This window comes from Larus michahellis, chromosome 8 (genome assembly GCF_964199755.1).
Source record: "Larus michahellis chromosome 8, bLarMic1.1, whole genome shotgun sequence".
In the NCBI taxonomy this organism is placed as follows: Eukaryota; Metazoa; Chordata; class Aves; order Charadriiformes; family Laridae; genus Larus; species Larus michahellis.
The window spans coordinates 534,707-562,575 of record NC_133903.1 but is presented as its reverse complement, the minus strand read 5'-3'; the positions used below and the strand labels follow the sequence as shown (position 1 = coordinate 562,575).

General features: G+C 41.7%; 1 protein-coding gene across 3 annotated transcripts in view; it reads right to left on the bottom strand.

Annotated features, from left to right (window-relative positions):
- CYTH3 (cytohesin 3) overlaps positions 1 to 27,129 on the bottom strand; it is a 51,908-nt gene extending 24,779 nt beyond the window's left edge. The window contains exons 1-3 of one of the 3 annotated variants that reach the window (XM_074598507.1): positions 26,960 to 27,129; positions 685 to 767; positions 57 to 121 (exon numbers count right to left, since the gene is read on the bottom strand). In XM_074598507.1, coding sequence (XP_074454608.1) covers positions 57 to 121; positions 685 to 767; positions 26,960 to 26,984 — 173 coding nt within the window. In that variant the 5' untranslated portion in view covers positions 26,985 to 27,129. Of the gene's footprint in view, positions 1 to 56; positions 122 to 684; positions 802 to 26,955 lie in introns of those variants that run through there. The other 2 variants (XM_074598509.1, XM_074598506.1) reach the window with 2 other exon arrangements.
- Between the last annotated feature and the right edge of the window lie 740 nt (positions 27,130 to 27,869).

The window sequence follows — 27,869 nt, the reverse complement described above, 5'->3', positions numbered from 1 at the left end:
TGGAAGACCTGTTCCAAGGTCTCCCTGAATCACATCCATATGTCAGCATTACTTACCTTTCTTCTACACTAGTCAGATTATCAATTTCTGTCATAACCTCAGCAATTTCAAATTTTAATCTCTGCCAAAAGAAGGAAGGACAATATGTTAACCTACGTTAAAACACTTTTTGAAATCATGTATCATATTATTAATACAATCAATTAGACTTTATTTTCTAATATTTGCTACTCACCTGAAGAAAAGCGATGAATCTTATGGCTTCCTTAGATATTTAGCTTAAAGATTTTACCACAACTGAACAACTGTCAAACACATGTCTCTGAACTCACAGTGTGTGCTCATGTCAGAGCATCAGGACCAAATTGCCATTACCGATTTCAGCATAAGATTTCTTGACCCAGATTTCTCACTCACTCTGATCCCGTATGCAAACCTGCTGTTTAATGAGTTCTTGATTACACAAGTCAAGTGTGTACGTATTGCATTACATAAACACAGAAGATAGCATTTTTAAGAGCACACAAATGATGCATAAATCCTATTCGTTATCAGTAAGATTTAGCTTAAGCCATTTATATGCTTTTAAAAACGCTACCTGGAATTCATACCTAGGTATGCAGTTTACTGTAACTTTGTCTACTGAAGGAGTCTTCTAAGGACCTTTACAGATAAATCAATTACCTCAATGTCATCAATCAGTTCTTTTTTCCTGCGACGAATATTTAAAAGCTCTTCTCTTTCTTCTATGGAGAGGTCATCAGGCACTGAAATAGAGCAAAACATACAGTCTTTTAGCATTTGCAAACATATCTCATCGCAGAAAACTGAACAAACCTGATTAAGAAAAGTAAGTTCACATGAAACCTGACAGATTTTTTTTTAGCTGGGATCATTTTCAGAAAAAAACACCAAACAAACAAAAAACAAACCCCAAACCTAATGTATTGGAATTGTACTTCATAAAATCATAAGTAATTGAACGAATTACTATGGACAGAAACTATCTTTCAAAAGAAAGCTAGAGAAACAAAGGGAACTTGTTATCATATAATATGTGGTAGAATTTGGCAATTAAGCTGTAGAGCCAAATCTAAGTCTGATATCTTTCCAGTTGTTTCAGTAACAGACCAAAATTCTTCCTGCAAAAGAATTATGATTCACAAGACACCTGAACCATTCTATGATTCTGTGAATATCTTTCCAGGAAAAAAGCCAGAGAAAAGCCAAAGCTATATAGAACTCATTACCAAGGTGTGTATCCTGGTGTTGATATCAAACAACATCAGAATTTTAGCAGTCCCCCTTCACCTGGTTGCTTTGTAGAGCAGAGATGCAGGTTAAGTACAATACTAACATCCTTAACAGCAAATACTTGCCGTCAGTAGGACATACAAACAAATACACAGTCAGAATCAGTTACTTAACGCAGCGTATCACAAACTTATGTTTTTGTACAACATCATTTAAGTGAGTCTGAAGCACTTAAGGCCATTTCAGGTGTCTCCGTGGCTATGCTACATCAAGTAAGAATGGCTTGGTAGCGCAGACGCACACGTGCTCCTGCAAGGGCCACGGCTGTCACTCTGCAGCCCCTTCCCTGGGGTCTGAGGTTACTCACACAAAACCTCTGCTCTTCTGGAGCAACTAGGTTTTCCCTAGCAAGAAACTTCTTTGGGCAGAGATCACTGTCATTCACTCGTACAGCACTAGACGTCAACCACAAATATTCACCTCATTTGCAACGGTCCTACGAAGACAGTTCTAACGCTACCCACTTTCTCCTAAACAGCTCCCTAATTAGACAGCAGCTTTTCCTTCCAGCTCAGTAAAACGGAACAACAAAAACAATCCTTAAGATATTGAAATGGTTCTGCCCCAACAGCAACACAAACCAAAAGCAGTCATTTGGGATGGCCAAAGCTGCTCCTTTGTGTCACAGACTGCAGCAACAGGATCACAAACAAAGGCTTTTAGCAGGAGATTTTTAAAGACGCATCTGAAACACACCCTCTGTTCAAATCTTAATAATTAAATATATTGATTATTTTCAACATCCAGTGGTTAAGCTCCTTCCTTTTTAGGATTCAAATCATAACATAAAATCCAAATGGCAACAGACCTTGTTAGACATGAAGTAATTATGGCAAATGATCTCATTTAACTACTCCAGATACAAACATGATTAAATTACTTTCAGTTTAGGAAATGACAGTCTTCTGCTGAACGAATACCAGACTTCAATATGTTTACCTGCTTTCTCCCTTCATCTCATCAGAAACCCACTCACTCCTAAAAATCCTTTGTATCCAAATACCCATAAGGTTCTTTTCACATCAGACCTTACAAATACGTGTGCCTACATCACATCTGTCTCACACGTATACTCTAACATCTTAAATCATCAAAACTCAAGAGATTTTATGACTATACTATATACATACACACAGCACAAATATTCCAATTAGTTAACTGCGGACTGACAATAAAGAAAATTAAGACTGTTACTCAATGTTGATTATTAAAAAGGCAAACAGTGTATCATCACTCACTGTCTTCGCTAGGAAGTACACTCAAGTATCCTTAAAGCATTTTTGCAGTATTACATCAGTAGATGAAGTCAGATTAAAATTCTGCAATGCCATATTTGTAAGAGTTCTTAATTTTTTAATTTTTTGCCACGGCAGACATTTTGATAACTCTCATCTTTGTTGGCAACTGGAAATACTAATCAGAACGGAAACAGAAAATAATCTTTAAGCATTAAATATTTAGAATTCATGGATGGTGCTTGATTTTTCTTCAAGTTGAATTAAAAAAAAAACAAAAAAACAAAAAAACAAAAAAAAAAAACCAAAAAACCAACACACCCTGGATTAAGTGCTATCATAAACTCTTCCCAAAGCAGAAAGCCAGTGAGTGGTACTGCAGTTTCTTCTCCCTTACGTTACCATGCAGTGAAAGGTCCGGAATATCTAGAACGAGGGAAATTGCTATTTGGAATCAACACAGATTGTGACAGTTTTCTATGCTCAAGCAACCCACCAAAGAAAAGAAATGAGACACCTCAATCCTTCTCCTACAGCACCCCAAGACTGCCTGCTGTGTTTTTTCCTTCCCTCTGATCACAGCTGCAACACAGAGACAACCCTCGCAGTATAATTAATGATGCTGTTAGACAAAAAGGAAATAAACTAAACGGAGTCAGACTGCCTTTTGCATTAGGAAACAACATCAAGCATCTATCTGCCAGATGCAAGACAAGAAAAGTCTGCTGGAAAAGAAAATCCTGCACTTGGAGAGCACATTGGAGACAGCACTTAGAGAAAACTGCACATTAATGCAACATCTTTAAATAACGGTATTAATATCAGAGACGAAAGATTACAGTATCTTTTGATAAGAATAAAAGAACCACAATACAACTGAGCGTGGGCTACAGTAGCGCTCAGCTACCAGAAACTACTGCTATAGTCAATATCTTACTGGTACTCGGATACACCACCAGCACAGAGGAGGAGCAACTGACTGCTCAGGACGCCTCCTACATGCACTGCCCTGTCGCCACCAGAAACTGGCAGATCTGCGAGACACTGGAGAGGTTTGCCTTATTCTCATCCTTCTGTTGGTTGTATATCTTGATTGCCTGCCTTCTCCAGCACTGCTCTTCACGCTGATGAGAAAATGTATCAATGGGAAGGTGAAGTCACCAAAAAAAGGTACTTAAGAGACTATATGTGGCACTTCAGCCTGCAACCCCAGAGGCTGAAGGTGTCCATTCCAGCAGGCTACATGACTTTATGCCTATTGTCCCTGTTGTTTTGATCCTGTCTTAAAACAAAATTTAACAATATTTCTGTATTTCAACAAAGGCTTTTGAAATATGAACACTGGGATGTGCCTACCTTACCTGAAAGAAAAGAAAGAATGGAAGATAATCAACTGCACCAAAACAAAAGGGGGGGGGGAATAAAACAACCACATCCCCAAAAACCCCAAAACCAACCAAACCAAAAAAAACCCAGACCCACCAACACAAAAAGGGCACTCGCCATCGCCATTAGTTAAACCTTTTCCTTTACAAGTAAGGAAAAGTAAGGATCTACTCTGCGTTTTTCATGTCAATTACTCTTTGCTTTTCATTGATCCCTAATGACTCAAAAAACCCTAGAAAACATTAAAAATCCTACATCCTACTTCCAAACAGATAACACATTTCCTCAAGGATAGACTCCAACGGCAACCAGTCCTTCCCACTTGAACAGGAGGTGCCTCACACAACCTGCACCACAGGGACCACCGTAAGAGCCTGAAAACGGTTTTCTTTAGAAAGCAAGCCTGCAGAGCTGTGGTGCCCAGGTGTTCTTAGAAAACAGAACTAGCACTTTGAGTTACTTCCAGTTTGAAAAGAAAAAAATATTCATTTTTTTTGTTCAAAAAATTTGAAAACGACAGTTGAAATGTTTGGCATCAAGGCTGATGTTAGACTCATGGCAAGCAGGGAGATCAAAAACGGCCAAAAAAATAACAACACTGCATTAAAACACCTTTACAGTAACAAGCAAATATTGCAGATAAGTGATGAGTGATGATCTGCCCTGGCAAGACCCCTTCCATAAGCCATTTTTTTGACTTCAGCAGCGAGAACACTTTTGCTTTTCCTAACCTTGTGTTCACATAATCCTCCACGCAGAAGAGCTCGTAGAGCACGTATTACGTATTTGTTCTGCCAGACACATTTTCTAGCTGTCCTCTCTGAGCCATTTCCAAGTTTTTTGTCTTTCACCAATTCTAAACACAAAGTAGACAGGATGGGAGGAGTTAGCATGAAATTTAACTACTAGATAAGAACAAAAGCATTTCAGTATCGTGAACAAACTGCAGTTGCAGCATGCTTTCATGCTATCTTCTAATCTTGAAATAAAGACAATGTACTAAGGTAAATCATTTGTGTGAAAACCTTTTAGCTTAAAGGGAGAGCATTTCCTTTTTCTAAAACTTCACAGTTTCAACTACCACTAAATAGAAAGTCAATATATTTAAGAGGAACAAAGTTGTTGAAATTACAAATTATATTCTCAGCCAGGCAGTAAGAGACAAAACCACACCACCATATATGTTGCTACCAATATTACTCCTACTGCCACCAGTATTAAAAAATAATAATAATAAAAAAAACGTATTCCAACTGGCCTATCTCTGTTCAACTACTGTAACTGACCTAAATGTACTTAAATTAATTTCCTGTAAACAAACACTTACTGGAATACATGCTTTTAAAACAGGTAATAAATGTGTTAGAAAAACAAACAAAACCCAAACTGCAGCTTGCCACAGAAGTCAGTGATGTCACTTTGTTAAATAATTTTCTACTACTGTCAACACACGCACAGTATCCGAACAACAGCATTAGCCCAGAACTCTGACATTTATGACATAAGAAGCATTTTTGAGCAAGGAGGCACCAAAAAAACCAAAAGAAAGTCTTTTCCAGGTTGAGAAAGCACTGCAAGTGATCAGCTTGCAAAGGAAGTCCCCCAGGTTAGTGAAAAAGAGGAGCAAATCCCATATTAGCAGACAGAAATCTAGTCCTTTCCGAGTCCACACCCCTGATACCGTCATCTTTTTCAGTGGCAAAAATTAAATCCTTTCCAGCTCTCCAATGGTATTACACGAACCAAAACTCCCACGTTTAAATTTGTTGTTACTCATGAGCCCCTCGACTGGCAATCCCCAGCCAAGGTGTAACGCCATCTCACTCCACCACCTCAACTGACTTCGGAGTTCGGTCTCTCAAGGGGACACAGTAAAACAACCCACAAGGCAGCAGAAAGCAGGCATCTAACGACAGATAAAACACTAATTCTGTAACCCCACTTATGAAGCAACACAACTCCCTGACTCATTGCTCAACTAACTTTCTGGTTTCATAAAGATAAATATTTTCCTTCTTCTGTGTCAGCCCCAAACTGGTGGTGTTAAGTATTTCCATTCCAAGCAAAGAACAATTACATGGAATTTAATTTTGCTGCACTTCAAACATCTTGCAAGCAAAGATATTTACACAATGCGAGGCTTAAAACTAAACAAACCTATCCTCGCCCCTACACCAAATGGGTAGACATGTTTCTTCTGTATTTAAAATAATACACATTCATCTCTGAGAACAAATCTGACTGTCTCAGGACATTTGCCTCAGCGGATATTCTCAGGCTATTCTCTCTGCCTTTCTCCCTACACACTTTTTTTTTTAAACGTAATTATAGGAACATTTTCCAGCTTTCAGACGAGATGTACAAACAAAGCTGTGACCACTTGTGGCTATTAAAAATTCCATAGAGGTTTTTGTAGGAAGACATCCTCCTGAACAGATTTATCTCACAGTACAAAACCAAACTATACCTGCATTAAATTCAATCAATAAAACCAGCTGGATTTGGTTGCTTCCTTCCTTTAACTATTATCTTTGCCATTTAGTCACTGCTGAACATGTTGCAGCACCAGAGCGATCACACTTCCCAATAAGAGGGAAATAATCCTGTACAGAATATCCTTTCGCACACAAAAGTTACCAGTCAGTGGTAGGAGGAATTTAGGACTGAGTCCACGGCTTGCAGAGTTATTCTGAGGGTTTTCAGTCACGAGGGACGTTGTGGCCAGAAAGCACATCCCTGGCCAAACCCAGCAGAGAACCTCAAACTCGCATCCGTCGTTCTCATTGTTTAGCTGCTGGAAATCACACCACAACAAGATGTTCTTGAAAACATTTTTCACTCTAGGATAAGGACATACTTTACAGGCTAGTTATAGTTAAGATATTGTCCTTTTAGGCTTCTAATAATACGCGGAGGAAAAAAAGCCTAACAATATTAATCCTATTGCCACATAAAAGTATGTTTTTAGGAATTTAGAGGAAACAGTTTCCCTCTGACATGACCCACTAAATCTTTCAGATTTTTTTTTTTTTTAAACTTCCACTGCAAGGTAGGTTTAATTACACCAGTGATTTACATTCATCATATTTTTTTTGAAAGAACAAACAAAAGCATAAAAGATTAGAAATACAAAATACATTTTTATTCTGTAAAGAAAAGAAACAGCAGGGTAACTGCATGACCAAGGGTGAAATAATGTCTTGTAAAAAACAAACAGTATTTATTATAATCCATAAGAATTACTTCAAATAAGGCAAGATTATGTTTTTGTCCTGGTCACAAATAGCCATGCATAATTTAATTAGCGTTAACATCCCTAGTCAAGCACGAAATAGGCAGTTCCAAAATTGTGCAAAATCAGGGTCCAGATAACACTGATTTGGAGGGTGAAAAAAATAACCCAATCCACGCACTTTGCCTGCCTCCCCAAAGCCCTTTGGTTTCAGCGGTCGCGCACAGAGTGCTGCCTCGCCGCAGTACCTGCGAACACGCTTCTGTCTGGAAGCCACAGCAATTGCATTTTTTGAAGGCGAGAGAAGAGGGGGCTGCAGCAGAGGACTGCAGCGCAGGTATGGGATTTACAGACGGGAATGTCGGTAACAGGAGCGGCAGCGTGTAACGGCTCCGGACGAGCTCTGACCCCGCTGCCAGCGGCCGCCCTCCAGCCACACTGAAGCACAAACGGGCCCTTTGCAGCCCTCAGATCTTCACCTTTCTACACAGCTATGCCCACGGAAAGAACGGGAGAGACACCTGCCTTGCTTTTTAGTTCCTAATTATGCCATTGACACAGATATTTGCCATTTGAAAGCAGTATGTAAGTTAATGAGTATTTCTTTTTTAATGTCCATGCTCTGTTCTTTTTATGAACAAGCAGTACTGAAAGCCACGACTACATTTCATTTGCCTCTTTTACATCTTACACTCAACAATGTATCTTATTTCATCATTTTGATGTATTTCCATTAGGAAGCCAAGTGTTTTGCAGCAACAAGGTAAAAGAGCCACCTTCCAGCAAATAAAGGAGCATCACTTGGGGAGACAGAATAAAAACCAGAGGGGGACCAGCTCTGAGCGAGATCTCACAGGTAGTGAGTTGTTCCCTGTGCCGCTTTACCACTTGCTGCTCCCGGATATACCATCCTACCCAGATCCGCTTTTTTCTGGGCTTGCTTTTTGCCAGTTTGGCAGGCCAAATACTTTCACCGAGGGACCAGAGAACTGCCCAAGCCGACAGGGCAGGCACAGCAGAAACCCCCGGCAGGGAGGGACAGGAGACAGCAACCCCGCGACGACAGCCAGCCCTAAAACCAGCTTCGCTCTGCCCCAAAACCCCACCCTTACAGGCTGCATTCTCCAAATCCTGAAAGTAGTTCAACCTGATATTAAAAATAGATAAGCGTGGATTTCCTTTTAGAAGCATTTTTCTTTTGAAGTTGCTCTACTCTTGCTTCAAGATCAGAAGATGCTTCTAGGCCAACTTTTCTTTCTAAAACATGTAAATACAAATTACTGCATATGAAAAGAAAGACGAGTTTAACTTAACATTCTAAGTCTCTTACCCAAATACATTAATACTTGCATTAATAATATAAAGTGTTAAAATATGCATGGCCATGCATAATTAAGGAGCACAGAAAAAAATTTATGCTAGCTAATGTGGAAATGATAAAGGGAGATGTTGGTCACACTGTAGTGGTATGTGTGTTGGGGAGGGTTGTGAACAGAGTAGCACAGATACAGGAAATACTACCCAAGATAGTATGTGCCTTCAGTAGCACCAATTACCAATTACTGTTCAAGAAATATGGTGAATCACCATTCTGATTGCAGTGTTACGGCTATACGCTGTCACTTATACTGTCAGCATTATAGTCCTCTTGCAACAGGGAAAACAGTAACATCGAAGTAATGTGGGAGAAATGTAATACTTCGCAGTGCCAAGCACCATAAGCAAAAATGCACAATCTCGCATTGTCCTGCTGTTTTAGGAACAGTGGTGCATTTATATTGCCTTAAAAATTCTCTTACTTGGCTTTCAGCTTTTTAACACAGTGACTGCATCTGATTTCTTTTCCTCACAGCAAGTAATGGGGAGGGGTGATCAGAATCAGCTTTGTGTAGTAACACCACCACTATAAATACGGATACTGCCCTTCCAAAAATAAGAAGCCTCAAGCCTTGTCTTTACACTGCATCAGATCAACAAAACACTGTCAAACAGAATCAAATTATTTCTCCCCCCCTTCAATACACATGCTGCAAGGCAGAGTCTCACAGATAAACAACTTTGGGAGAACTCAGTAATAATTTTCTCCCCATGGAGCACTCACATGTGCAAAACTCGAGAAACACATAGGCAGGTTACTCAGTGCTACAGCTGAAATCAAATAAATTTTCTCTGACGTTTGCAAAGGCTTATAGTATATTACATCACAGTAAGCATAAAACAAAAGTTAGGCTTTATAGAGTAGAAGTCTGCAAATTCTGAATTTCTTTTGTTAGCTTTCATAGCAAGATCCAGGTCACAAGAAATTTTAGCATCCCCGAGTGCAAGAATGCTCCAGCAATAACACCAGGAGAGACCGTGGGTAACAGCTGACAGCAAATAACGGATCCGCTTGCAATGCAGAACAAGAGCCACTGCTCACGTGGCGCCTGGGAAGGAAATCAGGGCTCCCCCTCAGCGGTATCTGGGGGGCGAAAGGAACAGATCACCAGGCCATGTACGCACTTAGCATAGCTAAGTGACACATTGCAGATACCACGTATTCAACTGAAACCCTTCGTTCATTCCAGAGCAAAGAAAGGGCAGCAAAAGCGCAGTGGATTTTGCTTCCCTGCAGCAGGAAGAGAAAATTCTGAAATTAAAAAGCGTAGATGGAATGGCTTTCCAAGAGTAAGATCTTTTAAGCCACAGAATAGAAGCAGCATGTACCTTTTAACTTGGGGCATTCATGATTTTGCCCCATAGAAGTGTAGTGTATTACTACACAGAATTACACAAAGAATGGGATGGAAAGGCGCTGGATGGTCCCATGACTAGTTTCTATGACAGCGCAGTTCACTTCTGATTGAGCGAAGCATACGGGCAATGCTGACAGTAATTAAAAAAACACTTTAGTTCTAAACAAAGATGCAAGATGACAAAACTCCGGGTAAGCAAGCTTTAACAGATTTCCGCTAAGTCTTCAGCAGACTGACATCATGCTATATAATACAAAGACATTATCCAGTTCAAACCCAGATCAGAAAATTGGCAAAGAATATCCACCTTTGTGAGTTATACTACGTTCCCTTTTCATGTAAAATGGGAAATGGTTAGCACTGGACTGCCTCCGCTCCGTCAGCCATTACCAAAGTTGCCCTCCTCTAAGGGAACAGCAGTGGTCCTGTGGGTGACCAGCACGGACTGCTGGTGGAACGCAGGTCGGACAAGTGGACGCCCATACAGACTGGAAGCTGGATTGCCTGGGGAAGCCCATACAGACTGGAAGCTGGATTGCTTGAAGTACTGCTGCCACTGACCAGAATTTGGCTCCATCTTCACTTCAGAGGGGCTGGGATGATTCCCAGCAGCTCTGCGGAGTGCGAGGCAAAGTTCAAACTACCAACAGAAGAGTAAGTCCCCTCCGTCAACTCCTCTTCCTTGTCAACCAGGACAGGACTCTCTCTCTCTCCCAATAATCCCAAAGAGTATGTGTGGATGACAAGGAAAGCAGAGATACCCAATCTGTGAACGACTGGCCTAACCACAGATGCCCTGCTGCCGAGCGAGGCTGCTTTCAGCTCCAGGAGCCAAGCATCCCGACCAAGGACAGGACAACTCCCTCTGAAAGCAGAGATCATTTCATCGTCCCTTGGGTGCAGAAGAGGCAAACAAGAACACGCTGATCCCTTCAGCTTTTGAAATTATGTTATGAGAAGGAAAAAAAAAAACAAAACTGTAGCAATGTTTCATCTTTGCCCTTACAGACAGCTGTGTTTCCCACAGCACCACAGTCACTGGGGAGGGGACACGCTGGCTGCTGTGCACCTACATTTTTTTCTAGGATATACCCTGGAAAAAAGACTCGAAAAAGCAAACACACCAGAGTAGTAGCAGACATTCCCGTCAGATCCATTTTGAGTAGCAGCATGGAAAATCGAGAGGAATGTCACTGAGCAGCTGCAGGGGGGCCCCAGAGCCCAGCCCCTGCGGCACCGCCAGCAATGCCCAAATCCTGATGGAGATTCAGGCACAGCTCATCACACCCACCGTGCTCCCAGCACAACGTTCAGGGCTCAGACAGTCTCTCTGTCACAAGTTTCCAGTAACATCTACTCTTGGCAACGAGGGAGCCACTCGCTGTACTTCATTCATTAGTGGAGAGCATTACCCAGCTACTTAGGATTGCTGGCTCTTTCTAAAGATCACAAATCCAATTTTCTGAAAAAACAAGTCAAAGTTCATCTTTCCCCTTCCCCCATCCCTGCCTACCACAGCTCTGGAGTTAGATTTCAGAAGCAGTGTTTATTGCAGAAGCTTTCTATTTATTAATTTTCCAAGATCAGTTGCACACTAGAGGAGGTGGAGCAACCGCAGGATTTGAAAGCAATCTTCGTTCTCTGAAGAATGTCTCCAAAAGGCAGCTACAGAGGGCCGTGCAGGACTGCTCGCCTACCAAATAACTGCTCGAGCAGCATCCACCGCCCACCAGAACAAGAAGAATTGTGGGACGCGCAGCGCTGTGCACAACGTAATCGCCTGATAGTGTGTGAACCCTCGAAGCCCCTGCGGTCCCCCCGGTACCTGCCATGGAAACCACTGAGCTGCAGCACTTGGGGAGGAATGCATGATAGGTAATACAGTGTTTTGCTGCTTGGCCATCTCGGGCCTGAACTGCTCCGTCTTCTTGCTAGCGTATCAACAAGCCCATTGGGCACATGCCCTGTGGCCTGAGAGGGCACTAGGAGAGGTCAGGGATTTATTCATAGGTTTGTCAGTGAAAGCATAGTAAGGCTTAGTTTAAGACTGTAAAGTATTTTCAGATTCCTCAGATTCAAATTTAGCTTTTGTGAATTGTTGGCTGCCATCACACCATGAAACAATTAGCTTGACAGGTCACTAATCCAGATATAAAAGAGATTTTTATCTGGTGCGCTGATAAGAAGTTTGCTGGACGGATCCACTTACCGTAAGGTCCAGCCCCGCTCTCCTGGTCTTTGATTGGCAAAACACCATCGTAGCTCATACCAACTCTGGCTCACCCCACCTCCAAACAGAGCGCATTCGGCATGCGCTCGAGTCCTTGCAAATGCAGACATAATTTCTGTGTTACAACAAGAAAGATTTTTCATACTCCAAGCAGACCTTCTGGCATGATGATCAAAAACCCATTTGAATAAATACATTCCTCCTATTTAGACCTTCCCTAACGGTTTCAGCCAGATCTGCTAAAATACTACATTGACCTTTCTAAGCTGTTTTTTCTGCCTGATATTGGCAAAAATCACTGCATTCCTTCCAGAGACCAGTGAAAAATAATCTGAACATATAATCTTTTGTACTTTATTTTCAAATAATTTAATCGTTTTTTCCTCAGCTAAATACTTAACAAGAAAAAATGTCACAGCCCTACAACTTCAAAGATCTAAGCAATTCAGTTCTATTACTCTCGATGTCTCTTAATCACAGCATATAAAATTCAGCATTTCCCCTGAAAATGAAGAGATTTAAAAACTTTAAGCAACTAACTGGCATTCAGCCCTCAACCTCTTTTTTAAATCCACCAGCTCCTGCTGCTCCTATTAATAAACATTCTTTCTCAGATTTCTATTTCTTCCTGCCATGCTCGAATAGGAAACATTTTTGTTAACTGGGAAACAACTGAGAGGGACCAAATGCTTTAGTTCTGCCACCCCTCGACATGACACAGGAGGTAACAATAAAAGATATCTCTTCCTAAATGAGTAAAACCCACAGCAAATCATGACTTTTTTACCTGCAGGTACCAGCTTCATAGACAGTGTGGTTATACAGCCTCTGCTAAGCACGTTTCCAAAGCGGGAGTCTCTTCCTCAGAGCAGTGCTCTACCTGGCACAAGCTTTCACTATACAAAGACAAACTTTGTATAACGTGGAAAAAAAATCTGACTCACATTAACATACTTGCAATCATCCTAAATTTGCCTTAGGGCAACCAAAAATACCAAGCTGTAACTTCTGTTTTAAGCAGTCTGTAGCAACAGTATCTGCAACTCTGCCAACACAGCTCGTGCAAGAAGTAGCGAGAAAACTTGTTAATGCAGTTTAGAGATTCTTCCATATTTCACAAAGACAGACAATGCAGCAGTGAGTAGAAAACACCTGGAGAACACCATTCACACAAACTCTTTACTGTTTTAAGTATTTCTCAACCACTGAGAAAAGTGGTGGGTAGCCAAAGAGGTAGTGGCACTATTAACCATAGATTTTTGTCACCGGCAATCATCTAATGCTGACAACATACACCTAGAAAGGCAACAGTCTACAGTCCACTTCAAAATTATACAAAAACTACTTCTAAGATATTCTTCAGTTACAGTATCTGTCCTGCCATTTCTTCAATGTCTTAATAAATTGAACCTTAAAACTTTGTTGAAGTATTTGAAGCTCGACCAGAACACGAGTGCCATACCCAACTGAAGCTGCAGAAGTTTAGCCAGTATCTCTAAATATCCAGAAGCTGGTTCCGAAAAATTACATTTTGACCTTTCAAAAAAATAGTCAACAAAAAAAAAAATCACTGTTATACAAGTTTTCTTATCAGGCTGTCAGATTCCATTAGATCTGACTGCAAGTATTTTATCATGACAGTTTAAAACTGTTAAGACAAATGGAAGCATCTAATTTTTCTTTTTTCTGATTTCTTCCACAGTTGTACATTAAAAAAAAGTCTTATCATATGCCAAAGAACCTCAAAGCATAATTAATTATGAACTAACTATCAATGGAAGTCTAGCCTTCCTGCATTATCCTAGCTAAGAACTTATGAAAATAAAATTTTATTATAAATTTTCCATTTTAAATGCCAGATTGGTCACTAATGAAACATAAAAATATTTTCTACTGATTTAATGGTGATGTACACGCTTCCACTAAATACTGCAGCATGCAACTTTGCATGGCACACATAACGTGCTCATACTAAATAGATGACATAGTTTCCATAAGAATTAGTAGCAATGGAAAATGACAACTTATACAGACCCGCAGAATATAATCACGACATTGTTCATTAATGGCTGCCACCACTGTTAACTCTATTCCAGAAAGTCTCAAGAGGAAGCTAGATATAGTAGCAGGAGCCGATGAACTTCCAGCTGCAAGGGAGTGGGAGGGAAAGGAAGCAGACCGATTAGTTGAATAGATTTATTGTATGCACAAATTCTATGTTAAAACGCTGTATCTACTATAACATAAATTTTTTTTGAGTCATCTGACTGTTCACAATTCAAATACAGGAAAGTGCTATCAGGCTAACATGTGTTTGTTCAGCAGGAAACCCTTTCTTCAACATGTAAAATGAGGTAGTGAAAAGCCAAAACTTTGCTAGAATTGTCATACTATTATTTCTCAAATGTGAGAAGGACCTTTTGATGTTCTCCCATTACATTAGAAAATCATCTCTTAAGTCCATATGAGCTCCAGAGAAAAATACAATGCAGTAACGGCTGAAATGCAGTGTTCTCTCTCTCTCAAAGATGCAAGACATTATCATACTACTTTCTTCAATTTAGCTAGCCGATTTTATTCACAAGCCATGAATATTTCCTGTATTTTCCTTACAATATATCATGAATACAGCCAAAGCACCTTAAAGCAAACCTGTAAGCAAAGTTTCTTATTCTAGTTGCTCTATTTTAACGGTCTTTGACACTGGCAGAGTCTACATACAACCAACTTTGCAGAATGCACTGTAAGTTGACCTGCACTTCAAGAAGACAAACTGAAAGAGATTCCTTTAGGCTCTTCACTATTCAAATAAAGATCATAACCCTTAAAAATTGAGAGAAAAGAACACTGACTACCATTCTTGCAAAACAAGGATAAAATGAAGTAGTACTGCTTACTTAATCACTGCAATGTTAAAAAAAAAAAAAAGGAAAGCAAATTATTTGCCTTGTATTAACTTACAATATTGCATTAAAAACGAAGAAAAAATAAAATGAAGATAAAATACAAGAGTGTTTCGGAGAGGATACAATCTGACCAAAGCCCGAACACAGGCACACCATATACATCGCCCAATGCAGTAATAGAGCAAAATGAGTGTCACCGTTTGCTTAATCAAACAGAAGAAACACGTGCTAATAAAAAAAAAAATTGGTTGCAGGTTTACAAAACACATTGACAGTGAACTAATTCAGTCATTGTGCAAACAGCATTAACTGTTATTGTCACAGACTGCAGCAGTCCTGCCACCGAAACAGAACTCCTGCATTCTTACGATTGGCATTGGTGACCGTGTTCAAGAACTCCAAAAACCATTACATTTTACATTGCTATACGGACATCATAGACATCTTTGCATTGTAATTGATTTGTGTTAGAAGCGTTCTGCCTTCAAAGCAGACTGTTTTGTCCACATTTCACTTCCTCTTTGAAGTGGAATCAGCGCCTACTAGCTCAGGAAGGAAAATAAGCTGTTGTTGTTGTTATGTTCCAGCACCGTGGGGCAAAACGCCAGGCTGTCCGGCAGCCCGACCACAGTTTTTTCTCCTTTTTTTTCCCCTTTTATCGGAGTGAAAAAAAAAAATGGGAAAAGAATTAATATTAACAACCAATTAAGGTGCCTGGAAAGAAATGCACTAATACTGTCCAGGATTATGCTCAAGACAGCAGTTATGTCTTAAAATGCCTTTCACTGTCACTAGTAATGGAAATAACTTACAGTATTTCAAGCTAGCTCTTCCAGTCCATTAGGACTTACAACTTGTATACTATAGTTATTAAACTTACTAGACTAGCGTAATTACAAACCAATTGAGTAACAGCATTCTAAGACTTGGAGTAATAGTAAGAGAATCCTGAAACTGAGGTAGCCATCTGATGGACTCCACCAGCAAGTTAAGTTTGGAGGGAAGATCTGGAAAGGAAGCAGGCAGGTAAAGGACAGTGTGTTTCTACACCAGCATCACTGGTCTCAAGTAACTGAGAAGCATGAGGACTGGCTACAATTATAAAGACACTTGAGAAACACGACGCTTTTAACAAGGAAAAAGTCCCAAACTGTTTTGAAAGAAAGAAGGATGCATAATTCTGATCACCATCAAGTATTCTCACCGTTCCGTATGCCTGCTGTATTGCTCACTTATTTTGTTTAATATCTGTCCAAAGCAACATCTACGGAGTCAGAAGCACCAAATTTACTAAACTGTGCAGAAAAACATTAGACTTCTCCCCTCCTTACAGACTTAGGCTCTGTAAAACGAAGGCTAGCAAAACACAGCATAAGTGAAATTAGTAAAATAAAAAACATTTGATATACTCCACGTTGAAGCATTACACATTGTACCAATACTTCAAAGACAGTAAAGAATATTGTTTTAACTAAAACCTTGTACTACGAATGAGAAACTGGTATCTTCTTCCATGAGTAATCTAAAGGAACGGCCACCTTCCCACTCCAGTCAGACAACCATTTCTGTTTAAAAAATAAACCAAAAACTCTTAGATGACTTAAAGTCTATAGCAAAATCTGAAGGAGTTTAAGCATTTCAGGATGGGATTTATGGCAGAGTTCTGAAATGGATACTCCTAGTTCCTGTTGCTTTTACTGGAATATTTTTACAGAGAGTCACTTTTTTCCCACCCTACCCTTTTCCTTTGCTGAATTTCCACACAATAACTTAGATTTGACCATCACCGGACATCTGAACAACAATAAAAAAAGCTACAGCTGGATCCTGTATTAGTCCCAGCTGCACAGGATCTTTGGCTGCCTTCAGAAAGCAAGAGAGCCAATAGGAAAACAGTAGGAGAGCTTCTTTTAGCAGCTTACCTTTGAATAAATTGTTTTTCCATATGCTACTACAACAAACTATTTTATTACTCAATGTAAACTGAAGTTATTCTTCCTACTTTTCATCCCTTCTCTAAAAAAATAAAAATATTTTAAAAATTCCTTCTTCAAAAACCTTTACTACAACATGCCAGAAAATAATCATCTCCATATGGTCTTTCAAGTCTAACATACCACAATGGATACATCTGCCAAGTCCACCCACCCACAGGCTCCATAAACTTTAGAGTATTATTTGTATTTAATTTGGATTAGCAATTTCACCCAACCTTTCCCCTTCATAATACACGTTACTTTTTCAGGCTTACAACACAGGTAGAAGATACAAAAGGAAAATATGTTTTCAGCAAAGTAATAACGATAACAAAACGTATACTCTCCTTACTTTGGATATCAACGAATTCATAGAGGAAGGCCTTAAACTAGTCTTCTTTTTATGTTCGCTCTTAAAAAATATCACCTAATCTTTTAAAACATTCATGTGATATTATGTCATTTATTGGTACAAGACCAAGACTAAACAGTGCAGTCTTTCCAATTTACATTGCACAAAATGAGAATGAGGAGAGTTACATGTATTTTGATTATTATTTTTTTTTAATCACTGGGGGTGGGGAAGCTTCCTCTCAGATACTTAAAAAAAGAAAGTTACTATATTTAATGCACAAAAATCCACTTCCTATAGCCAAAAAAATAATCAACTCCATATGCTCCATTTATCTGTCCTTGCTAAAACATGTAGAGCAAACCGAAATGCTACAAGCTGCCTAGAAAGGCTGACCTCACGTAACACACAGAACACACAAGTTTAAGACCCAGCCTGAGATTCCCAGATTACAGAATTAATCAGCAACACCCACACAAAGAACAACCCAGTCACATACCTGAAACCTTTCAATCTCTCCCTTCTGTGACTGCAAACGACACAACAGTCGTGTCTCTAAACTTTGCCTCTGACTAACCTTGACTACCAGTTTCAACTTCCACTTTGGAAACAGGTTCTATACAAACTGCAATTCAGGAATAGCACGAATTGTAAGAGATGGTGGGAAAACAAGACATCTTGTCCCCACATGGGTGTTGGATACTGCTTAAAAATGTTGCAAGTATGTGATATGATAATTTTAATAACTAAAAGGGTGGTACAGTAGGTCAAAAGTGACTTGCAGAAGAGTAAGTTAAATAATAATACTGCTCTATAAAATAAAAAAGTTACTTTTGAGACTATAAACATAAACTTCCAGAATAAGACTACCCATTTAGGCATTTACATGATGCAAAGTGATTTATTCCCCGATTTGTATATACTGGGGTTACAAAAAGCAAGACTAAACCAATTATTACTTCAGACTGATAGAGGCTGTTGAAGGTACCCTCCTAAAATATTGCTTGGTTTGGGTGGGTCGCAAGTAAAACCCTTTCAGTTAAAAGAAAAAAGACAAGAAAAAAAGACATTTAAAAAGTTAGAACCAAAAATAAGAAAAAAGTCAAGGGAGAACCACAAGGCAATACACAGACACACATTCACCTACCCTATGCAACCAAGTCCATAGATCTGTGATAACGGGCCACCAGCCCACACGGTTTGGACCCAGCAGCTCCTGTGTGGGCAATCACAGCCAGCTCAGCACTTTCATGTACAAGAAAGGGGTCAGGCCCATTTGGTCTTCCCAAGAAGGACTCAGGATGGTCCTAATGCAGGACCAACCCCCTGTCCTGTGCACATTAGGAGTTTCATGGTCAGAGAATGCATTGACCTTGCAAGGTTCTTCCTTGGACGGAGTTTCTCCGTAACAGAGCCACCATCTCTTCTTACAGCCACTTGGTTTAACCTCAGCTTCCTGAGAAAACTTTCCTCCACTTCTCCTGGCTAGCCAGTTATGAGATACTGAAACAAAAACATGCAGCAGCTTTACAAATTCAAAAATTGCATTTGCAAGTAGTCAAAGTTGTACTCAAACAGAGCACACAGCCTGGTGGGAAAACTCCTCCTCAGCGTGTTAGAATGACTGGGCAGGAAGTTCATTAGTCCAAACTTACAGGAGCAAGAAAGACAAAAAACTTACTTGGAATCTGACTACTGGATATAATAAATACTGCTTCAAGCAACAATAATTCATTTTTTTATAATATGCAATGCAATTACAAACATCCCTTTTGACAGCTACCCCTCTCTTGTTGCAGGGCGACAGGATCTGTTTATGTCAGAATTTGACCCTATAGACCACACTGCTCATGAGCTAAACAAGGACCTTATTAAGGAACATGATATCTACAGTTCATGAAAGCAAAGATCTAGCAGCAAATAAAGACTCTTGAATAGTCGGAATTAAACAAGAAAACAACCTGAATGGTATTCTGCAATATGAATCAGATGTAAAAAAAAAAAAAAAAGAAAGAAAATAAAAAAAAAAAATAGACATCTCCATGCTAGAAGTTACAATGACTATTAACGAGGCAGTTCTATAAAAACGTAGAGATGACTCATTAAATGATTACATCTCACAGTTTGTCTTAGAGAAAACAGTAAGAGGCAGTTCCCCTACTCGCACATGCCAGTTTTTTCAGCCTTTTTTGTGCGTGCATGTGTGTGAGAATGAGAGTGAGCACAAGAGAGGTTGGACACATTTATTTTCCCACCCACCAACTCCTCCTGCCAAAGTACACCCAGCGTCGCACTCAATTTCAATCTCATTTGACTGAGAAGCAGATATTCCTACAAACTGTGTGAGAACCAGAAGCTGGGTAGAAGAGCCACTAAAATGAACTCCCAGTTATTGTTCAGCCTCTTCCATACCCTGAGAGACTTGCATTTCATCATTTTCACACAGCTCTTTTGTTAAGAAACTCGCGGTATCTAACCTAAAAAACAACAACAGTATCTCCTTTCGCATTAAGGATCTGCATCTGCAAAGAAGAGCGGAAGCTCCTCCAAACCCAACCAAGCCCTTGGCGAAGAGAGTGGAAGCCAGGCTTGAAATCAGATTCAACTTTCACAAATGAACTGATCTTCAATTCTTGTTGAAGAATTTTCTTATGGAATACAGAATAATTATTACTTAATAGTCTTACAGTAAAATCTGTCCTCGTTGGTAGAATTTCCATTGGGTTGCTAAATAAACAGTAACAGTTTCACAGTTCTTCCATATACCTGGCATACGGTAACTATTTCTTTTTATAATGAACAGAACATCTGAAAATGAGCATAATTAGTAAAACCATGCCAAGACGACCAACCTGTTGAAAAATTAGATCAAAGATCTTCATTACTCCATATACTAAACGAGATTCTGATTTAGATTTCACAAGCTTCCAGCATACATTTCCTGTTAACTCCATGAGATCCTACTGAATTTGTCAAATATTTTTTTTCCTATGAAATACTAGATAACATTTGTGTTTGCCTTTAAACACGTCAACTTTTATTGGAAAATCTACCTGCTTATATCATACCTATGTATAAGCAGATATCAGAACTCCAACAAAGTTGGAGAAGCAGCTATGCATCACTTTACTTTCCTTAAATTAAACTTTATATTACCAAATAGTGGGTTTAAAGAACCTCAGAAAGTAATGAAATAAATGTGACACAGATGTTCACACAAAAAAAAAAAGAACAAGAATGTTTTTACTTCATAGCAACCAAATAGGTCAAGCCATTTCCTTCTTCAGGCAAATCCCAGAGGACCACAAAACACATGGTTTTCTAGTGGATTTTGTGCATCTATCCCACTAAGAGGAAACACTGTTGTCCAAAAAAATTGCAATACTAAGTTTTCCCATGAAATTATTGGAATTAAAAGAAGGAAGTCATATGCAATTAAAAACAATTTGCTAGATATTAAAGTTATACAAATGGCATAATTAAATACACTTTTATTACTTAAGTCACATACCTTTCCTATACAATATATTGCTTTAAAAGAATGCACAGTGAACAAGTCAGAAATGCCAACTTTATGGTTGTTCACATGATTTTTCCTTTGCTTCTGTAAATCTTAAAGTGCATTATCATGTGTTCTTCACTTCCATGGGATTCCTGCCTTACAGTTCTCTAAGTTGACAGTTTTTTCTAAATACTTATTTCTATCCTCTGTCAGTGAAGCACGTGGTCAATATGTCCAAATGTGTCCCAATGTGTTCACTGACATAAGTGTTCTGTACATACTTAAGTACTCTTGAACTACAGTGAAACAAAGCAAAGCAGACATCAACAACTATCACTTTACTTTAAAAAGGAGGAAAAAATTCATATAGATTCATTCAATCACCACAAAACGCTATTCCCATGCAGAAGTCTACAGAAAATGTCAGATGCGATCCCATAACCAGATTAAATCTATTTGTGCGTTCAAATAGGAAAATTAATATTGCATAGGAGAATGTAATTAATTTCGTAACTTTGAGATTGCAAAAGTGTTCCAATACTTTTGCATTGCCCTTTTACTACCATTTTTATTACAACTTTTCCACAGACTATTTTTAAAGAAAGAATAAATTATAACATCTAACTATTTACTTGTCAATAACCACTCGGGATGTCAGTGTGCATCCACAGACATCAAAAAAAGGAAGTGGGTGGAAATAACATTAAGAGCTCTGTTTTAGACTCATAAAGCTTAAGATGACAATTATGCAATCTTAAGATGTCAAATAAGCCAACATTTTAGTTGGGACAGATGGTACTGGATCCAGAGCACACAGTATACACTGTGAGTCACCAGTTTAAATAGGATAGTTCAATTTTTATTTGCAAATTTGATTATCCAGAAACAAGATGCAGAGAGGAAGAGCACATTAAACCAAGCACAGGGTCCTGCAAACCTTCACAAAGAGTTGGACACAGAAAGATCTTACAAATGAAAAAGTGATTAACAAAATAGGAGGGGAACAAGGAGAGAACAGACAAAGAAGCCAAAAAAGCTTGCAAGATTTCAAAAAGAAAAGTATAGTAAATAGTACTAGAGGCAGCTGGCAGGACAGAGAGGAGGAAGGGAATGTACCGACTACAGGGGGTCAGGACAAGTGTGGAAAGGACCCAGGATGAACCTGGAGGAGATACTCTTCAGACAGTGACCGCAAACAGCTCATTCAATGACTTTCAACATGAAAGGGAGATGGGACGGTAGTTCAGAAAGCAAATGGAGCCAAAGTTGAGGTGTAAAAAGAAGCAGACTAAAGCATGTTCGCATTGGGACAGAAGGGAAGGGAGCAAAAGCCAGCGGCAAAGATGGAGCTACAGTAAAACATTTTAAAGCTTTTAAAACCTTTCTGTTGTATTAGGAAATGAGACACTTATAGGACAAAAAGATGGCAAGCAGGAGAAACCAGAGAAAGCCGCAACACCTTTAATTTGTTTTCCCTTGGAACAGTGTTCAAAATCCTACAAAGAAAGAAGGGGAGACAATAAATACGACGGAATTGAGAAATTTTATGTGAACTGCAGAACATATCTTGGAAAACTGTGTGTTGCCTCAAGATTTGCAGCCCCTCAAGTGGTAAAAGCTCTTATAACTGCAGCGATATTAAAAGATTGCAATTTTCACTCAATAAGAGCGGCACACGGGTAGCCCACTTTCAGGTGGCTGTTCCTCTGATTCCCAGAGGTGGTTCTGCTCCCCCCAGTCAGACCCCAGCTGCTGCCCTGGCTGCGACAGCACAGGCGGGGGCTGCCCGCAGCCACACTGCGCCCCTAAACCCACAGCTCTCGCCGCCGAGCGCAGGGCACCAAGTGCCCTTATACAGCAACACATCAAGTCTGGCAACCGACAGCCTCTGAAAATTGTATCAGCAAAAAATTAACGTTTTCTTCCAAGTCACAGCTAAAAATATGGAACTTTAGGCGAAGAAAAAACTTAATGTGTTACTGCAATTAACAAGTCCACTTTCTGATACCACCAGAAATAACTAATATTTACAACATAATTATTAGAGTGATAAAAGATTAAATGTTTTTTGGGCTACAAATTAAGAGATTGCTGATCTGACAGGTAATCTGTACAAATATGAGATTAGTTTAGCACGAAGAAATATCTGTTTAGCAAGCAGACTTAGCATGAAGCTCTGCTGTCTGACAGAAGTCATATTTATGTCATTTAGTTTTTTGTGTCCTACCTCTGTATGTGCTCTTTTTCTCTCCCTAGAACCAATCCATGTGGTTAGTCTAACACTCAGGTGCATTTTTATATTCTTGGCATTTCCCTAGAGTGCTATTTAAAACTACAGCCCTCTGCTAAGGAACTTTTGGGACAACTTTTTAAAACTACTGGTACAAGTTATCCACTTTGATGAGTATGGAGTGAAACATATTTAACATTCTTCTGTGTTAAAATACACTTCTTATTTTTCTGAGTTTCTTTTATTATGAAGAAAAACCAAAAACTTGCAGAGTTAGTCTTAAACGCAAAGCAAATCTCTATAACCATGAGGAGGCCACATGGACTCCTCTATCTTTAACATCTACCTTTGAAAGATACTACAATGTGAAAAGAACAGAAGACATCAAGCTGCTCACGTCTAAAAGTGATATATATATATATATTTAATCAGTTGTAAAACATTTCTTCTAAGAAAAAAATCTGAGGGTTTTGTCACATTTAACAGCTTTTACCTATAAATGGGTAACTGCTTTGCCCCGCAGAAGAACCAAAGTCATCTTGCTAAATCCGGTTTGGCAGCAAATCCATTCTTCTGAGTCCTCTGCGAGAAGATCTGGTCTCTCGGTCTAGTTCCTTGTGAATGGCTGTCTACGTAACAGAATCAACCTGCTACCTGGCACCATCGCTGGTGACTACAGCCAACAACTAACAGAGCTTGGCAACTGAACTACATTCTCCCCAGAAAAGCTTCAAAATTCAGAAATAAAGCAGAGTTTGGGGAACAGTAGGGAAACCTCAATGCCATAATCACTGCTATAATTTGGCCTATTTGTCGAGCAGAAGCAGGATTTTAACCTTTTGGCATGTCTGTTTAGAGACAGCTTAAAACAAACATACATACAGAAGAAGCTGGTAAGTACTCAGTCTTGCAGCCTTTTCCAAAAGGAATGGCACGGAGTTGAATTTGGGGGACTACAAAGCCACCACATGACTAGACTCAAATTCAGAAAAACAAAGAGAAGTACCATTCTGTGCCTCCAGCTTTGACTGTTTATGTATTTTGACCTTATACAGAATATCGCTTACTGTTTAGTGGTACGCAACCATTCCACCTCCTATGAGCAGCACTATTCAATGCGAGGGTCTCAGTTCCCTGGTACCACCACCACCACGTAAAAGTAAGCACACAAGAAAAGCCTCAGCCAAATCACAAAAGATGCAGTTTTAAACCAAGCGAGGAGAGGGAGGAGGAGAAACTTCCTGGATTAAGTGAACCACAGGGATATTTTAATCAGAACACAAAAGAAGGTTGAGAGAAACACCAACTGACTCAGATCATATCGCATCAATAATCCATGCAGAGCCTCTGCTGAAATCAATGGGAGGGTTGTGCGTAAGTGCATTGTATAATATAAATGCATGCCCCTATTCAGGGCTCCACATACAAAAGAGAAAGCAGTACTAAGAACAATTCCCTTAATTAACATTTCTCTTCCATCAAGTGCTTCTAAAATAATAAATCCTAACTTTACATAGCTCAGTTTGCATTTGCAGTTTTTACCAGAGGTGGTAAAACAACTGACCCCATTTGACAAATAAGGGAACTGAAGCACAGGATGCAAATTAAACTGAAGAGCAGGGCAGCAGGCAGAGCTGTACTGGGAATAGCAGTTTACTTTCTGAATCACAGTTTAATGTCCTAGATATTTAGATGCTTATCTAGTTCAAGCCTCTAATTAGGGTGATTCTGTACAGTCCTCAAATAATTCTGCATACTTCCTAAAGTACCTGTGCACAGCAATATGCTTATCTCTGCGAGTTTCCCACTCAATGTCAATTTTCTGAAGATCTCAAATATCCTGCAGAGGTTCAAAACACTGGACTGCCCTGGTCAGGCTCCCTTGGTACTGCATGAGTCTCACTACTCAGTGGCACCAATGGATTTTAAAATTGGCTGTCAAATCCACACTTCCCACATGCTTTCTATTGTTAAAAAAAAAAAAAAAAAAAGAGAGAGGAAAAAACACAACACTTCTTTCAATTCAAAATACCAATTCATTAGCTGGAAATGACCTAAGTAATCCTGGTGACAGCAGTCCATAAGAAAAAGCCAGACTGGATCTCTGTTCAAGAAAAAACTGCAATACTCACAAGAAGCCAGCGTAAAATGTCAAACAGACCGATTGCAAAAAAATTCCCAGTCTCTATTAGTTTACAATTGTTTTACAATGAAGTCAAGTAAGGAGGAACATAAACTATACTGTAATTTGTCCCCAAAAAAGCAACACGTTTATTAACATGATATGAAGTTATAAAGAATAGTTTCACTTGCATGTTAGGTGAAAACCTGACTTCACCTATAGAACCACCCTTTAGCTAAATACAGACCATCTTCTCCCAAGGTCCTGAGTATTCGTCCTCCCATGAAAATCCAACTTTGAAATGCTTAACACCTTACGAAAGATTGATTCAGCAGTGCATCCATTTTCTAGTTTACATCTTGTATGTGATTAAGTACTACATTACACAGGGTTAGTGCCAATAACAAGTGGGTTCATCTCCCCTAACTAGAGATGCAAGTCCCTAATCCTGTGAAAATAACATATTTTGAGTTGAATGAGCTTTCTACTCTTTACAATTACAGTGTTCAACTGTTTTGAATAATAACTTTTCAGGACTGGGTTGTTTTGCCTTTTGTTTTCCTTTTTCAGATTATTTTTTTTTTAAAGACTTACTTCTACCACTGACAAAATGAGCAGAGGTGCCTGCTGAGGAATGGCCACGTTTCCAGACGACTGCTTAAAGAATTATATTTCTGATTCATCATAGCCTTTTTTTTTTTCCCCCTCCAAGTTGTCAAAACAAACACCACACCCACTTGATTTCCGAGTTCTGGGTAATTATATCTAGAATTAGCAAGCACCGCGCAACTATTAATCACACGAGGTTTAGCCCTTACTTTAGCCATTTAGAAATCAGGCAGCGCATTCAAAGGCAGCCTGTTCAGCAGCGCATTTCAGGGATGCCCCGGTGGCTCCGCGGGTACCGCCACACCGACGGCGGTGGCGGCGAGCGCGGGGCAGCCCCCGGGCCGGCCCCTGCCCCGTGGCGGGACCAGCCGCTCCGCACACACCGTCCGCGGGGACGATACGGGTTATTTCGGCCGGCAGCGACGCACGCACCCACAGAACACGCTGCAAACGAGGGGAGGGAAGCGTGCGGCATGCCTGCGGTGCCTCAAACCGGGTCGGCGCGCGAGCCGGCCTCCGAAAGGTAAAAACTAAAAACAAAAGCTCCCCCAAGGTGCCGGTCCGGATTCTCTATAAGTAGTATCTGGCGACACGAACGCCGCTGCCTTTAGGAACAGTTCGCCTCGTTTAAACCGGACGAACCGCCCCGCGGTTGCCCCCATGGGGGCGGCCCGCACAGAGCCCCCGCGGGACCGGTCCCCCCACACCGCCCGGACCCGCTCCTGCCCGCCCTGCCGCCGCTCGCCCCGCAGCCGCCGGCGGGAGCCCAGCCGTGCCGCGGGGCTGTCACCGCGCCGGGGCCCGGCCCTGCCCGGCTCCGCCGCCCCGCCGCGGGACACAGAGCCCCCTTTGTGGCCGCCGGCGCCAGGGCAGCCCCCGCCACGACCGGCAGCCGCTCGGTACCGGCTGCTACAGTCGCTCCGCTCGGCTCAGCCCCTCAGCGCCCGGGGGCGGCGGGCGGGACGGGGCACGGCGCCGGCGGGCGGCCGAGGGCGCGGGGACCGCGGCGGCACCGAATGTGGCGGCCTGCGGGACCGCCGGCCCCTCCCGGCAGCGGGGCGCCGCGGCCGCCAGCGCGGCCTCCTCAGGGGCGAGCGGCCGCGTCCCCCTCGCGCAACCCCGCCACTCACCGCCGCCGCCGCCCTCCTCGTCCATGTCGGGGCCGCAGGCAGGGCGCGCCGCGACGGCCGCGTCTGAGGGAGGCCCGAAGATCGCTCCGCTCGCTCGGCGCCTCGCTCCCGCTGCTCCGCCGCCGCCGCGCTCCGCCGCCGCGTCCCTCTCCGCCCAGCCCTGCCCCAGCCCCGGCGGCCGCAGCCCAGCCGCCCGCCCCTCTCATGTGACCCGCCAGGGGCGGAGGGGAGGCAGGCCCGGCCGCCCCGCGCCGCCGCCCCCGCCGCCGCAGGGCCGCCGGCCGCCGCCGGGCCGCCTCCTCCCCTCAGGGACCGGGGAGCCTCCCCCGCCCGCCTCTCTTGGTCGCTGTCCCCTCCCCGGCGGCGTTCGCGCGGCGCTGAGGGCCCTGGCGGGGCCGCCCCGCGGGCGGTCGGGGGCGGGGGGAGTCCGGCTTGCGGGGCAGCCGCCGGGGCGCGGCCGGAGGGCGGTGGCGGAGGAGCTGAGGGGAGCCGTCGCGTCAGTGGGGGTTCATGGCGGCTGGGGCCATCCCCGGGGCCTGCGGTAGCCAGGAGTTGTCGGCGGAGGCGCTGGCGCTCCTGGAGGGGTCTTCAGCGGGTCCAAGAGCGGGCTGTGACAGGGAGGCGAGGGACGAGCTGGCCTGAGGGCCCATCGTGGAGGGGGACGGGATGGGTTGAAGCCTCCAAAAAGGAGCCTGAGGCACACGATGACGTTTCTGCATGTTTTCAGCTGATTCTTGCTCGCTCCTTGCTCCTGGGTCTGGGCTGGTGCTGGGCACTTGCCCGGCCACCGCTGCTGTGAAGAGCCTGGCATGTAAAGGGGATGGTGCCCGTGTGTGGGGCGCGAGGCCTGCCTTGAGCGTGCTGTCTGTGCTGGTAACAGAAGGGGTTTGTCTGTCCATTGCCCTGGAGC